Source organism: Mus musculus, chromosome 6, assembly GCF_000001635.26.
Source record: "Mus musculus strain C57BL/6J chromosome 6, GRCm38.p6 C57BL/6J".
Lineage (NCBI taxonomy): Eukaryota > Metazoa > Chordata > Mammalia > Rodentia > Muridae > Mus > Mus musculus.
The window spans coordinates 40,408,201-40,423,298 of record NC_000072.6 but is presented as its reverse complement, the minus strand read 5'-3'; the positions used below and the strand labels follow the sequence as shown (position 1 = coordinate 40,423,298).

The 15,098-nt window shown below is 45.5% G+C and overlaps 1 protein-coding gene across 1 annotated transcript in view; it reads left to right on the top strand.

The window, feature by feature from the left end:
* Dennd11 (DENN domain containing 11) overlaps positions 1-15,098 on the top strand; it is a 34,761-nt gene that overhangs the window by 12,837 nt on the left and 6,826 nt on the right. Inside the window, exons 3-8 of the mRNA NM_001356375.1 lie at positions 415-573; positions 4,654-4,807; positions 11,555-11,693; positions 13,826-13,957; positions 14,090-14,240; positions 14,962-15,030. Coding sequence (NP_001343304.1) covers positions 415-573; positions 4,654-4,807; positions 11,555-11,693; positions 13,826-13,957; positions 14,090-14,240; positions 14,962-15,030 — 804 coding nt within the window. The remainder of the gene's footprint in view (positions 1-414; positions 574-4,653; positions 4,808-11,554; positions 11,694-13,825; positions 13,958-14,089; positions 14,241-14,961; positions 15,031-15,098) is intronic.

Sequence of the window (15,098 nt, the reverse complement as noted above, 5' to 3'; positions counted from 1 at the left end):
CCAAGGAACTGAGAGAATTGGGATTTGTGAGAGAAAACAGACTGAGTCCCAAAGGAGCCAGAAGGTCAACCCTGGTTCTGGTTCTCCCATTGAAGCTGTTAGTTGTGCCAGAGAGGATACCACAGTCTCTGGCTGTGGGCATTTGAACTGCATGCTTGTAGAGACTTAGAGACTTTAAGCTAACTCTACACCACCCCCCCTTCACTCTGGGATGGCACATTCTAGAGTCTTGGAGCCGTGGCCACTCTTTGGGAGACTGAATGGCTTCTTTTATGACCCAGCTTTGGAGCTCTGAACATGGTCGTTTGGGATGAGATTGCATTGCAAAGGAAAAAAGCAAAAAAAGCAAAAAAAAAAAGAAAAAAAGTCATCTTCCCTAAATTAGAGCCGCAGTGCATATTTGGTCTGTTTCAGCTATTTTCGGAAGGGTCCCTTCTTTGGCCTGGCCTGCTTTGCCAACATGCCTGTGGAGAGCGAGCTGGAGCGAGGCGCTCGGATGAAGTCTGTGGGCATCCTCTCTCCATCCTACACCCTGCTCTACCGCTACATGCACTTTTTGGAGAACCAGGTTCGGTAAGTGGCGTCTGTGAGTGGCTTCTATATGTTTCGGGCAGCAGCGGGATTTGTTACCTGGTGCCTGTGCTGTGAGTCCCTGGAGATGGGGACTGTGGGCCAGGGCCACAGCTGTCTTCCTACAGCATCAGTGGCTCTGGGCCAAGCCTCAGGTGACCCTCCTTTCTTTCAGCAAATGTATTATAAAATAGCTCTTCATCCTATAATGAAGGCTGGGGAAGATATTTACTTTCAGTTTTTATTAATACTCTCATCACGTTTTAATCAGACATGAACATCTTTGTTTGCACTCAGTTGGCTGCTATCCTTATGATTTTCCCCCCAGGTAGGCAGGCAGACTTTAAATATTGTTTTATACATATCATTTTTTTTTGGAGTAGTAGGATAATATGTAACAGAAGCAGAAAAATTGTTACTTTTTATATTTACATATATATTTCATTATGCAGGTAACCTAATTAAACTTCAAACAGTGCTGGGGATTTTTTCTCTACTCCTAGAAGCATTGTTAAAATGTTAGTCTGTTTTCTGATACATATATTTGTGTGTTTTGATAAAATATCCTTGACAACTGGGCATGGTGGTGCTTTAGCCCAGGAAATAAAAGCCTTTTAGCTTACATTAGTAGCAACATAGCAAGACCTTGTATGTCACACATACAACATATATAAGAGAGTGTGTGTATGTACTTGGCACTGATACTATATATAAACCCTATGCATCTCATTCATTCATTCATTCATTCATTCATTCATTCATTTTGAGTTACTGTCTTGCTTTGTAGCCCAGGCTTGCCTTTTAATTTGCAATTGTGTAGGATGCCAAACTTTTTATGTGGATAGTAGGATGTGGGCTGCAGTCCTCATGATTGATTGTACAGTGATTCCTCTTAACCCCTGAGCCACCTCTCTAGCCACCTGGTCATAGTTAAAGCTGATGGGATCTAATCTGGTCCATATCCTTTGCCCATCCTTCTTTCCTTAGTTCTCCCTGTATCTTACATTTTATTCTGACTCCCTGTCTACCCAAGAATACTTTGGAGTGAGCAAGAGTCTTAACTGCTTTTGGGTACAGAGAAGTTGGCTTTCCCAGCCTCATGAGATCTAAATTGGTGGATTGTAACAGAAATGAGCTGCTCCTCCCCCACCTCCCCAAACACACACACTACTTCTCGTTTTCCTTACTCTTTTTTTTTTTTTTTCCCCAGCTTCTAAGCCTCAACACTGTGGTTTTTGATTCCACAGTAACTCATTTTCTGGGTATCAGTGTCTGCTTTAGCTAAACTAGAAACTAAGTTCCTATAACAGAGAAGAGATCCCAAGGTACAGCAGTTGGAACAAGTCAGAATTCCAGCTTTCTAGCACAGGGTTTGAGACCAGATGGAGAGAAATGTTCCAGTGTGGGTGGTGACTGGAGCAAGGGCCCTCCGTGTCACCCATCTCCCAGCATGATGGTGGACGGTGACTCACCTTCATCATATGACATTGCAACCAGTAAGGAGAGAGATGGAAGCGGAAACCTCAACTTAAAGACACTACTTCTGCACACATTCCGTAGGCAGATCAGCGCAGGGGACTGTGGGCTTCAAGAGAACCCCAGAGTGGCTGGCTCTACAGGGGACTCTCCGATCTGGTTCACACAGCGGAGGCTTCACATCTGCAGCATTCACTGAGTCATTTATTCCCCACTGGACTATTGCTCAGTTGACATGACTGGCTTGTGAAGTTTGAGTTTACCTGCCCTTACTGATAACCTCATCATATCCATCTCTGAAAAACATCTTGTCTTCTAGTACTCTGTTGCCCTCAGACCCTTTGTTTTTTCTTGGTGGTGTGGCTTCATCTGTTACAAAATCTACCATGTGTTTAAACCCAGGCTCCCTCAACAGTTGGGTAACAGTCATGGCTGAGCTGTGAGTTTCTATTTATGCCTCCGAGTTCATGTTCTCTTCTGCACTGTCTGTTATTGTTATCCTGTCCTACCAAGCAGTGGCTCAAAGGACAGAGTTCTGAATTAGTTGTTTTCTCTTTACATCACACATCTATCTCCTCTGTGTGTGGGAGTGGGATCAGGGATCAAACTCAGGTTGTCGGGCTTAGTGGAAGAGCCGGCTCTGTCTCTAGCTTTTTGTCTAAAAGACTCATAGTTCTGACGTTTTCTGTAGAATCTTGGTCCAGATATGGTGTTGAGTGTAGTCAAAAAGTAAAGGCCCACAACTGAGTAGCGGAGTGAGTTATTTAAATGTTACCTTTTTAAAGACAATGTAGAAATTCTCAGTGGGCTTTTAAGGGAAAATGGATCCTAACCTTTGAACTTCACCTATGCATCAAGCTTGACACATTTCCCTGAAGAGTACCTGCAACCCACTGCCTTCTCAGAACAGCCAGCCAGACTGTAAGCCATCAGGCTTTCTTGTCCAGCCCAGCAGCATTTCTGAGAGCACCGGCAGTTGCTCTAAGCACCTGAAGGCTTGTTTATCACATGGCTGCCTCCTGAATCAAAGCTTTTCAGACCCCTAAAATTAGAAAGAGGCCCTTATTTTTAGTAATTATTTTCTGAAATTTTCTTGGGGTAGAGGCAGGGTCCTATGTATAGTCCATGCTGACCTTGACTTCATGATTCTCCTGCCGCAGCTTCCCAAGTGCTTGGATTATAGATGTGCACTGTCACCTACACACAACTAATAGTATCTTTTTAAGTACAGTGATGATGTTGTGTTTCTGCTTTTAATACAAACTTGTCCGCATAGTCTCCTGCCATCGTCTTGTTGTGGGTGCTGGAAGCCACTCTGGGCTGGCAGTGACTGAAACCAGCTACTACTACCTTTTCAGTGGAAATCTTGACTCTGAGCAGCTTGCATTCCAACTTGGAGAAGGAAGGATTCATGGCATGTTGGTGGGAGGGAGGAGCGGGGATATTACTTATCAGTGTTGTTTCAGCCACAGTCAGGGATGTGTCTTCTCTGAAGTTTCTTTTTCATTGTGTGGTGGTCACTGGAAGGCTCTGAGAAAATACACCAGGGTTCAGAAGGGATCGGAGCTTTTTATTCATCCTTATATTACCTTGCTGGGACTGGGTAGCAGTATCTTTATTTAGACAAAAGAAACTTACTGTCTCATAGTTCCAGAGACTTAAAGAGTCAAAAGTCAAGGTGTCAGTGTCAGCAGGGCCGCTTCCCCCGTCTCTCCTGGCTCCGTGCTTTGCTGGCTGGCTCTGGGTTCCTGGGCATCTGCATCATCCCATTGTCTGCAATCATCCTCACGTGTCTACCCCACGCCTTTGTGTGTGCATGTGTAATTTCCCCTTTTTAAGTCACATAGAATCCAGGCTCCCTCAAAAGACCTTTCTTTAACCTAATTGTGTCCTACGATCCATCCAAATACAGCCATCTTCTTTGGTACCAAGAGTCCAGCATCTTTGGACAAGGAACAAAATCAACCTCTAATGTTCCTATGCAACATAAAGCGTTGACCCGGTGGCATCATTCTGCGTCGCCCAAGTGGTCTAGGACCTAAGTGTCATTGTCTTGATCTGAGGGTTGGTTGACAAGGCTCTCAGCCTGAGTAGAGGCTGAGACAGGGGTGGAATAGGGGAGGGGAGATTCGGATTCATTTAGCTGATGTGGAAGTATGAGCCCTCAGTGACCTTCAGTCATAACTGACCCCCTCTTCCCTTTGAGACATTGAGGGCTCAGATTCTCTCAGTTCTATTGTAACAGAACATGCATGCTCACATTCTACATAAAGCAAAGCAACTGTTGGCATGGAGTGTGGTTTTCTGAGTTATCTCTTCTCACAATATAAACAGTGCTTTGAGAAGTTACATGTGATCTGCAGCATAGATTGCTCAAGAATTAGACACTAGACATGGCCTGTTCCTTCTAAATGTGCATCACATGGTGCCGTTGAATTTCAGACCTTGTGTTTGAGCTTTGCATAAAGCTATTCTCTAACAGTAATGGAGACTTGAAGGTAACCTCCAGGTGCAGGTGTTCTGAGTGCATCTGGGCCTTTAGCCCTTTTGGTAGAGATACGTAGTTATGCTGGGCAGAGCTGCTCACTGTGCATGTGTGTTACACAGACACCAGCTGGAGATGCCAGGACATTACTCTCATCTGGCTGCATTCTATGAAGACAAGAAAGGGGTGCTCCACGCTGGCCCCGGGAGGGGTGGCAGCTTGCCACCTGTCTACTGGTTGCCTTCTATTCACCGCTATATGTATCCAGAGATGAAGGTGAGGCTGGCTGTTCTCTCATGTGTCTGGGGATAGTCATTATGGGTTCATTTTTAAATGATAAAGAAATTATGCTTCAGCCTCATGCAGAATTCTGCCTTTGATAGAATTGGGTTTGATATAAGCATTTTGGGTTCATTTAAAACATAAGGTAAATGATCTTAAACAATATGCCTTCTGTAACCATGCACAGAGCCACATATGCTGGGCCGCTCATGCTGGACTCTGAGGAGGGCGGATGCTTTTGATTGTGTCTGCTAATGTAAAGCCAAGCATAAGGATGTAGAGTTTGAAGGGCAGACGGAATATTTCTTAGCTATGTTATTTCTGACGTTTTATTCGGAATTTTTATTGCATCCTTTGCATTTATACTAGCATCTCTGTTTAATATCAACAGGAAATCTGGCCACACAGTGGGTAGTCAGAAGATATAAAAGGGTCTAAGAACACGAATCTACTATTTCTCCTTTCTCCCTGTTCTGTGGCTGGGCACAAGATATTTCAGTGAAGCTTAGGACTCCCTTTGTAAAGAAATAATGCATGAGTTTATAGACGGTGTCTTGGGACATTACTTAGTTAGGGTTTTATTGCAGTGAAGAGACACCATAACCACAGCAACTCTCATAAAAGGAAACATTTAATTGGGGCTGACTTAGAGTTCAGAAGTTTAGTCCATTATCATCATGGCAGGAAGTATGGCAGCACCAGGCGGCCATGGTGCTGGAGAAAGAGCCAACAGTTCTACATCTGGATCAGCAGGCATCTGGAAGATAGAGAGACACTGGACCTGAAGAGACAGCTGAGCTCCTGAAACCCCAAAGCCCACCTCCAGTGACATTTCATCCGACAAGGCCTCCAATATTGCCTGTGGGGATTGTTTTCATTCAAACCGTCCCAGGACAGGAGATGGTCACTAAAGCATTTGCCTATGTAGAAAAGAAGGGGTGCTAATTCCAGACCTGTTGGCTGGAGGTGGGGCATGGTCCTACTTTCTTAGCATAGCCTATGAGTTAGACATTATGCTAATGTATCAATACTTAAAAGTAAGATTAACAGGAGAAGGTTGTTTTATTAATCTTTGTTTTCTAGTTAAAGCAATTGAAGCTTATCAATAAATGGTTTAGTGACTTGCTTTGGGAGACAGGCAGAATCTAAACCCAGGACTGTGGCAAAGCCAGTGTTCACTCTCTGCCCTACTTAAGATGTGGACAAGAAAGGACCCAGATATAGCTGTCTCTTGTGAGACTATGCCGGGGCCTAGCAAACACAGAAGTGGATGCTCACAGTCAGCTATTGGATGGATCACAGGGCCCCCAATGGAGGAGCTAGAGAAAGTACCCAAGGAGCTAAAGGGATCTGCAACCCTATAGGTGGAACAACAATATGAACTAACCAGTACCCCTGAGCTCTTGACTCTAGCTGCATATGTATCAAAAGATGGCCTAGTCGGCCATCACTGGAAAGAGAGGCCCATTGGACTTGCAAACTTTATATGCCCCAGTACAGGGGAACGCCAGGGCCAAAAAGTGGGAATGGGTGGGTAGGGGAGTGGGGGGGAGGATATGGGGGACTTTTGGGATAGCATTGGAAATGTAAATGAGGAAAATACCTAATTAAAAAAAAAACATGACCTTGAAAGCCATTATTAAAAAAAAAAAGATGTGGATAAGAGGACACAGACATGCTCATGGGTCAAGAGCAAATTATTTAAATGAGACTGATTTTTTTTTTTTTAATGTCATTTGGCCATAGAGGAAAAAGAAAAGTAATAAGTAAGATGTTATCAGCAAAACAAGAGTGTGTTGGGTATTTAAAACGAATTCAAGAGGCTGAAGGAGCAGTCAGAGAACAGAGTAACCCTATGCATTCGGTATCTCAGACAACGGATGCTACCTCGCATTAGCAAGCTATTGCTGCCTACCAAATCTCCCAAGATTAGAAGCTTCTAGAAGTGCATGTGTATGGTTCCATGGTTTCTGTGGAGAGGACTCCAGTCATGGCTTATCTGAATCCAAGATCTCGGGTCTGCTGTGAGAGATTTCAGGGCTCCAGCCAGGGTTGGAGACACGGCACAAGGTTCAACTAGGCAAGAACCTGTTTTTCTAAGCTCGTATGAGCACCCACAGGAGCAAGTTTCTTAAGGGATGCTACACTGAAGGCCTCTATTAGTGTTTGCCCTCAGCTCTCAACCATGTGGGGCTATCTAGCTTGGCAGTTTGCTTCATCAAAGTCAGCAAAAAGAGAGTGCTAGCACAATAAAGTCAGAACGCTGTAACCTAATCGTAGACGTGAAAGGCCTGTATATAGCCACAGTCTCTTTGTTAGAAGCAAGTTCCTCGAGAGGAAGAGGGGATTGCACAAGGCTGTAAATACCAGGGCCACAGGCCTTACCTTGGATGCTGCTTGCCATATTTAGGGCCAGGGCACAAGGAGGAGTGACATCAGGCTCAGAGCCCAGGAAGCAGGAAGGAGGGGCCTTGCATTGTCTGTGCCAGTATCTCCGAGGGACGCTGTGTTCCACTGAGCCTGGTACTGTTTAAATATATGGTCCGACTTGTGCTGAGAGAGGCTGGCAGCTAGTGTGAGAAGTGCTCCCTGCTGCTGGAGAATGAAGCAGCTGTAACATGAAGGACATCCACCTTTCCTCCGGTCTTCATGGCTGAATTCATGGCTCCCCATATGCAGAACTTAACAAGAGACTAGGTGGCCTGGGAGTCCAGGGGATGGAGCATGCAGATTTCCTGCTCCTGTGATAGGGTTGAGAGACGGTTGGCAAGGGGCATACGATGATCAGAAGGATTTGGAGAATTTATTGATTGGGACACTGTCAGCCCCTTTTCTTCTGAATGAAGTTACTCTGCTATCACCAAACCCAGGGGATGGTGGCCAACATTTGACCTGAATGTTCTTAGCTTCCTCACCCCATAGGCAAAGGGGGGAAAAAAGAGAAAAGATACTTGCACTTGGCTTTGCCCCATTAAAGACAACTAGCTTATTAACAGACCTGTCAGACTCACAGATGTGGTAGAAAGATACTTATATAGGCTGAAGATACAAATGTGCCTCAGTGCCACAGTCTTTATCAAAAACCAGCATGCCAACAATTAAAAATAAATGCTTCTTTTGTTTCAGCAGCCGCACTGCTGGGATCTGCCCTTTAGATATGAAAACACCAGAAGAGTGTGTGTGTGTGTGTGTGTGTGTGTGTGTGTGTGTAATTTTGCAGTGTTTACGCAATAGAGAGCCAGAATATTCACATAGTAAATAGCCATTATGAATAATAAATCAGAGCATAAGACAACAACAGAAAAGTCCTACTAGGTCTGTTTTTTAGCAAGGGCAGAAAACTATACCTACTATGACCAGACTTTGTTGAACCATCACAGTCCCCAGCAAAAACATAATATACATATTATGTATTTTCTAGGAGGCACAGTACTTCCCTCAGAGATCCAAGCACAGGCAACATATTTGTACGGAATCCACACAGGATTTTTTCCCTCATTATTCTGCAAACAGTGCTTACATTGAATCATGTAGCATTTATAGGATATTAGATAGATCAGTAACCTAGAGGTGATTTAAAGTATATGGGAAGAACTGTGGCATTACATGCTAGTATTTTCTATGAATATATATACACATATCTATGAAGACAACAATATGAATGAACATATAGTCCTTAACGCATGTATGGCCTAAGGGCAAGGTGAAGCATGGGGAGTGGGGGAAGGGCAACGCTTCTGTGTGTAACACAGAATGGGCTTGGGCAAAATGAGAGCACTAGAAGTCATATACAGCCAGCCCTGTATTCGTGATTCTGTATCCAGAGTCAAACAACACTTCTGCACTGAACACATACAGGTTTTGTTCTCATTATTCTGCTAAAAGTGCTCTAAGTGTTTTACATAGCATTTATAGAGTATTAGGTATATCAGTAATCTAGAGGTGATTTAAAGTATAGGGGAAGAACTGTGTATGTTACATGCTAGTACTCTTTTCATTTTATATAAGAGACCAAGCAGCCACAGGTTTTGGTGTCTAGGGAGTGGGTCTTAGGAAGCAGTCCTCCATGGAGACTGAGCTTCCAGGACATGAGTGCATTCCGGGTTTTTTTTTTTTCTTTTCTTTTTTGTTAGATATTTTCTTCATGTACATTTCAAATGCTATCCCCAAAGCCCCCTATACCCTCCCCCCACCCTACTCCCCAACCCACCCACTCCTGCTTCCTGGCCCTGGCGTTCCCTTGTACTGGGGGATATGATCTTCACAAGACCAAGGGCCTCTCCTCTCATTGATACCTGACTCTCATTGATGGCTGACTAGGCCATCCTCTGCTACATAGTGCATTCACTTTTTATGGAAGATCGTGTACATGTTCACAATGGGAAATTTTTATTGTTCTTTGTAAAAGTCCGAGAGAAACAGGCTCAGAAAATAGAGACATGTAAAGCAAAGTAAGAGAAACACTGGTCTCATTGTGCTCTGAGCAGGTACGGTGCAGAAGGGTATGAGATCTGTGACTAATCTCCAGGAGAGAGGAGGACACCCTGTGGTGGCTATCTCAGCACTTCCTTGGCACAGGCCTACATATGGGCCCCAAGGCACTAGCATTCCCTCATCTCCAGGCAACTTTATAGACACACTTCCTTCTGCCAAGACTGTGCCCTCCTGACTCATCATGTTGATGCTTAGATGTCACTTCCATCAGGAAGCCTTCACCATCTACCAGAATGCAACCAAGCTTTCTCATTTGCCCCCAATGGCTGCTGTCCTTCCCCACCACGCTGTCTCCCCAGGCTCTACTCTACTTGCTTTCTGACTTGGGCTGCTCTCCAGTTAGCTGCGGAAGTCAGGGCCTGAGTGTCTTTAATCTAGAAACTAGAATACGTAGTGCTTTGGCACAAAGTAATCACTTAGGAGACAGTTCTTGTTAATGGGTATGTGCGTCCATGAATGAACAAATACATGAGACGAGAGTTTGGGATAAATAATTTATTCTAGGACACACTTGCCCAAGCCCCATCAGACCTGTGTGTAATGTATGCCAAAGGCCTAAAGATGGCAGAAGGAAGGTAGGGAGGAGTGGGTTGTGCTCTGGCTGCCTTCTTGTCTGTCTGCTGTTTGTCTCGATAGAAGATAGTGACTGAAGAGATCTGACCAGTCTTGCTCAACGTGAGTCCTCTCTCCTGGTGACTGAATGACATATGGAGAGGAAATGGGCCAAGAGTCACAGTGGTCATGCTTGGGAAGGAGGGTGGCTGTGTATGCAGCATGGGGCTGGTGAATTGAGTGTCAGGTGGAGGGTGGAGGTTGCTTTGAAAGGAAAATTCCTCCACTAAGTAGTCTAGTCGAAGCTTTGGAGATGGAGGACAGTTAGTGGAGGCAGAGTGCAGGGGCTGCCCCAGGGCTGGCTTAGTGCGTGGGTGCTCCACGCATCTCTCAGCCTATTAAACTCAGTGTGTACTTTAGAGAGCTGCCCACCTTCAGAACTTGGCTGGCCCACCTTTCGTATGGCAGATGAACACTCTTAATGCCAACAGCTAAGTATCAAAGTAGCTTTCTGAAGTACTCACAGGCCTCTGACTTGAAGCCTCTAGTCTGCCAGTGACGCCGGTATTTTCTATGTATTGGCTGTTCTAGCTGTAAGTCACTCATGTCTTGGCTCAGGTTGTCCTTAAGCTGGGTGAGGTAACCCATGGTCTGGTCTCATTATACAGACTAAGAAAGAAGACTGGAAACATTGGGTCACTTTTCCAGGCTTCCCTGTCAGCAGATTTCAGAGGCAGAGTGCAATTTCTCAAGCTTACACTCTTAAGTCCCTTCCAGAAGGTAGCTCTCAGGGAGGGGGCCTCCCTGAAGTTATCATTACAAGGAAGTTGGTTAGAGTTGAAGTTTACCAGAGGGAGTCATGGGGCCGTTGTACCCTCCTTGCCTGTAACTGCTGCAGATACCTTGCTGTGCAAGGTAGTCCCCTGGTCCCTGCATCCTTTGAAACCCAACTTCAAACTGTTCGCTTGTCGCTGTAGCATGTACAATACTCAGTGGTTTTGTGTTGAAGGCCCGTTTATGTGTATCTATGTACCTGTGTCTGTGACAGACAGACAGACAGACACACACACGAAAGCTTGGATCCCCTGGGTCAGGAGCTGCAGGTATTTGTGGGATGCCTGTTGCATGGGTGTTGTAATCTGAACTCATGTTTTCATGATTATACAGTAAGCACACTGAATCACTGAAGCTAACTTTTCTTTTCTTTTCTTTTTTTTTTTTTTTTTGGTTCAGTTGTCATTCATACACACACACACACACACACATACATACATACATATACACATATATTTTATATTTTATTTTTACACATATATATATTTTCCACTTTATATCCTGCTCACTGCCCACCTCCTGGTCACCTCCTCCTACCATCCCCCCCAACCCTCTTCTTCTTTTCCTAGTGGGTGCCCCCCCCCCCCAGTTTAAGAAATAAAATTCAGCTGTTTCCTCTTCATTTCTATCCAAAGTGTTTATCCAAAGTGTTTATAGTCCTTAAATTTCTAACTTCATTCTGTCAGGGGAGCTGATGCATTGGAGAAATCCAGTTTAAAGAAAAATGTAAAGCATCCGATGATCGTTTTGTGTGGAAGCAACTATCTCTTAATGCTTGCTGGTGCTTTGGAGTTTTTACAGAAGGCTGTTTCACAGTGGTAACCTCTAACAAGCTGTCCACCTGTCCTTGTGTGTTTCCAGATCACACACCCTGCTGGCTGTATGTCTCAGTTTATTAAGTTCTTTGGAGAACAGATCCTCATTCTTTGGAAGTTCGCCTTACTTCGAAAGCGCATTCTGATATTTTCTCCCCCACCTGTGGGTGTCGTGTGCTATAGAGGTAACCCGTAGCCCAAGTGGGGCTTTTCCTAAATGCCCAGTACACATGCCCTCATCCTTTAGTTGTTGACCAACTTCGGAAGAGTTTGGGCCATTTCAATGGGATCAAGGCTTCTGATGGGAATTAAGAGTATAGAGTCTGGAGGCAATGAAGATGGATGGGGAGGGGGCTTACCTTAGTATCTGCGAAGAGATAAGTGTCTGGGTTGAAGCTGGAATGGTGGATTGTGGGTAAGAGGTAAACTGGATCAGGTTAGCTGAAGTATGCAGGGGTATGGTTGAAGAAGAGTCTAGGATGATAAGGATCATGAGGCCACCGGAAGTGGGGGTGTTGTGATCATAAAAAGAGGAAGAGCTATAAGAATATGTTCTGGCACAGTGTGGGGGAAGAGGGTGCCTCAGTGGGCCTATGCCAAGGTATCCCTTCCCCCTGAGGGAACCAGATACACACCGATATAGTATAGAATAGAATTTATTTAGGGCATGGGAAGGGGAGTTAAGAGGGTAGCAGAGGCAGAGAAAGGCAGAGAAAAGGAGAGAGTAGAGAGATGGGGGCCGGCCATGGCCATGTGGAGAGAGGGGGGAAGGGAATGGGGAGCAAGGGGGCAAGAGGTAAGAAAGAGGCAAGAGCATAAGGGAGAGAGGAGGGGCCAAGCAGCCCCTTTTATAGTGCCATGCCTACATGGTTGTTGCCAGGTAACTCTGAGGAGGAACATACCTGGCTGCTGCCAGGAACTGTGGGGATGGAGTTTAGACAGAATACCAACAGAGGGACCAAAGAGTAATGAGTTGTTTGGTGGTGGCCTAACTTGGGGCGTGATTGGTGTTCACTACTTGAGACATTTCCAGGGAGATGCTCATCAGGCAGTTGTGTGATTGGGTTAGAATCTCTGGGGAATAGCTGGGCTTGAGAGTGACATAAAGCCTATGTAATAACCTTGGAATGACAGCATCACCTGGAGAGAGTGAGGAATGAAGGTTTAAGAGGTTGGTCGATAGTGGCTCAAGGGCAGGAGACTGAAGGAGAGCATGGAAAGGGGAGGACCAGAGGATGGGAGGTTCTATCGAGCCAGAGCCTTGAGGAGGGAGAAGGCCAGACAGGTCAGTGAGAAAAATTCAGCATCTATTTGGTGATAAATTACCAATGAGGACTTTAAGATATCAGGTTCTGATATAACTGTCTCCTGAGGGCCTTTGCCAGTGCTTGGCAAATACAGAAGTGGATCCTCACACAATCATTCCATTGGATGGAGCACAAGGTCCCTAATGAAGGAGCTAGAGAAAGTACCCAAGGAGCTGAAAGGGACTGAAGCCCCATAGGAGGAACAATATGAACTAACCAGTACCCCTAGAGCTCCTTGGAACTAAACCACCAATCAAAGAAAACACATGGTGGGACATGTGGCTCCAGCCACATATGTAGCAGAGGATGGCCTAGTCAGTCATCAATGGGAGGAGAGGCCCTAGGTCCTGTGAAGGCTCTATGCCCCAGTTTAGGGCTGGGCCAGGAATGGGATTGGGTGGGTTGGGGAGCAGGGGAAGGGGGTAGGGGATAGGGGTTTTTCGGAGGGGAAACTAGGAAAGGGGATAACAGTTAAAATATAAATAAAGAAAATATCTAATAAAAAAAAGATATTAGGTTCTGCAGTGGGGCCTGAAGATTTTCCAAGACTACCAGGTTATAGGATAGGTAGCACAAACAAAGCCTTCCCTGGCTTCTGAAACAACTTCCCATTGGCCTAGCTAAACGCTCACTCAAGGCTGGGAAGGTTTGTTTGGGCTCATGGTTCTCAGAGTCCAAGAGAATGACACTGGCTTTTGGCTTTGGTCAGCTTTTGAGGCCTCATGGTGGAAGAGATCATTGGGGAGGGAGCAAACTTACTTTATAACACTTTAGAGATAACTTTTTATAAGGGTAGCACCTCTGTGACCTAATTCCATCATAGGGACCCTAATCTCCCAATATTATTATACTGGTAACCAAGCCTCAATATGGGGTTTGGCAAGAACAAACAACAGAATGTAGCAGCTTCATGTAGGACAACTGTTCTGAGGTATCGACCTGCTTGGTCTTGGGTGGGGGAGAAGGGAACAGGAGGGAAAATTCCTCACTCTGGTGTCCCCCTCTTACAGTGTACTGTTGCTGTTGTCTGGCCAATGTGTCCCTGCCTGGCATTGGGGGCACCATCCCTGAGTCCAAGCCTTTCTTCTATGTGAACGTGGCTGACATTGAGAGCCTGGAAGTTGAGGTGTCCTATGTAGCCTGTGAGTATGGGGACCTCCCCAACTCTCCCTGTGATGTTTAATTCTGTAGTGAGATTGGACTGGCTTTTGTGTGTGTGTGTGTGTGTGTGTGTCCCCTTGGGGTTCTTACCTCATTTACCCTGGGCTCCAAAGGTACCACAGAGAAGATATTTGAAGAGAAGCGTGAGCTGTACGATGTGTACGTGGACAACCAGAATGTAAAGACACACCATGACCACCTGCAACCCCTGCTGAAGATCAACAGTGCAGACAGGGAGAAGTACCGTCGGCTCAATGAGCAGAGGTGAGATGGCTCATCTGCCAGATGCTTGTCCTGTGTGCTAGTGAGTGCAGCCCAGGCCAGTGCTGTGCTAAAAGGGACTTGCAGGCCAGTCACAGCAGCACCCTAAGCAGGATGGTCCCGCGAATCTGCGAAAAGCCCACTCTATCACCACTTGAGCTTTCCCAGTCTCCTGTGCTTTAGGAGGCTGGCAGTCCTCCATCTTGCCCTCACACATGGGGGGTTCCTGATGGGCTTAAGACTCTAAACCCCAGTGAAGGAACCAGTCACACTACCTTTCAGAAACACCCCAAAGACCTTTGCCTGCATGTTTGGAATACCCACTGACTGAGCATCTACACTATGTGGACTCATTAGGAAGCTTGTGTATGTACACTGTTCCGTGTAACTCTCAATTGTTTATGCTACAAAATGAAGGGTTAGTATATAATATGTATATAATATATGTAACATGTATATAATATATAATACAATATTTGTCCCAGTCAGTGGACAAAACAGTCCCATGACTAATGGGGCAGGGCGGGGGACCATTAGCAAAATGGGCCATAGATCCTGGGTTTGAGTCCAGGTTCTGTTCCTTGTTTACTCAACTTCAGGCCTGGCACAACTCTGTGAGGTGCCGCTTCCTGAGAGATACAGCCATCATTGGTGCTTGTTGCTGCCAATTAGCTAACTGGATGTAGTGTCCACTGGAGTCTGATGGTGTTCCCCCTTCCAACAGGCAGATGCTGTTGTACTCCCAGGAAGTTGAAGGAGACTACAGCCCATGTGAAGAGGACCTCTTTGTGCTGTGAGTCAGCCGGGGTGTCAGCTGTGGGGTTCTGGGAATGCTTTCAGTACCAACTTCTGCAAACAACT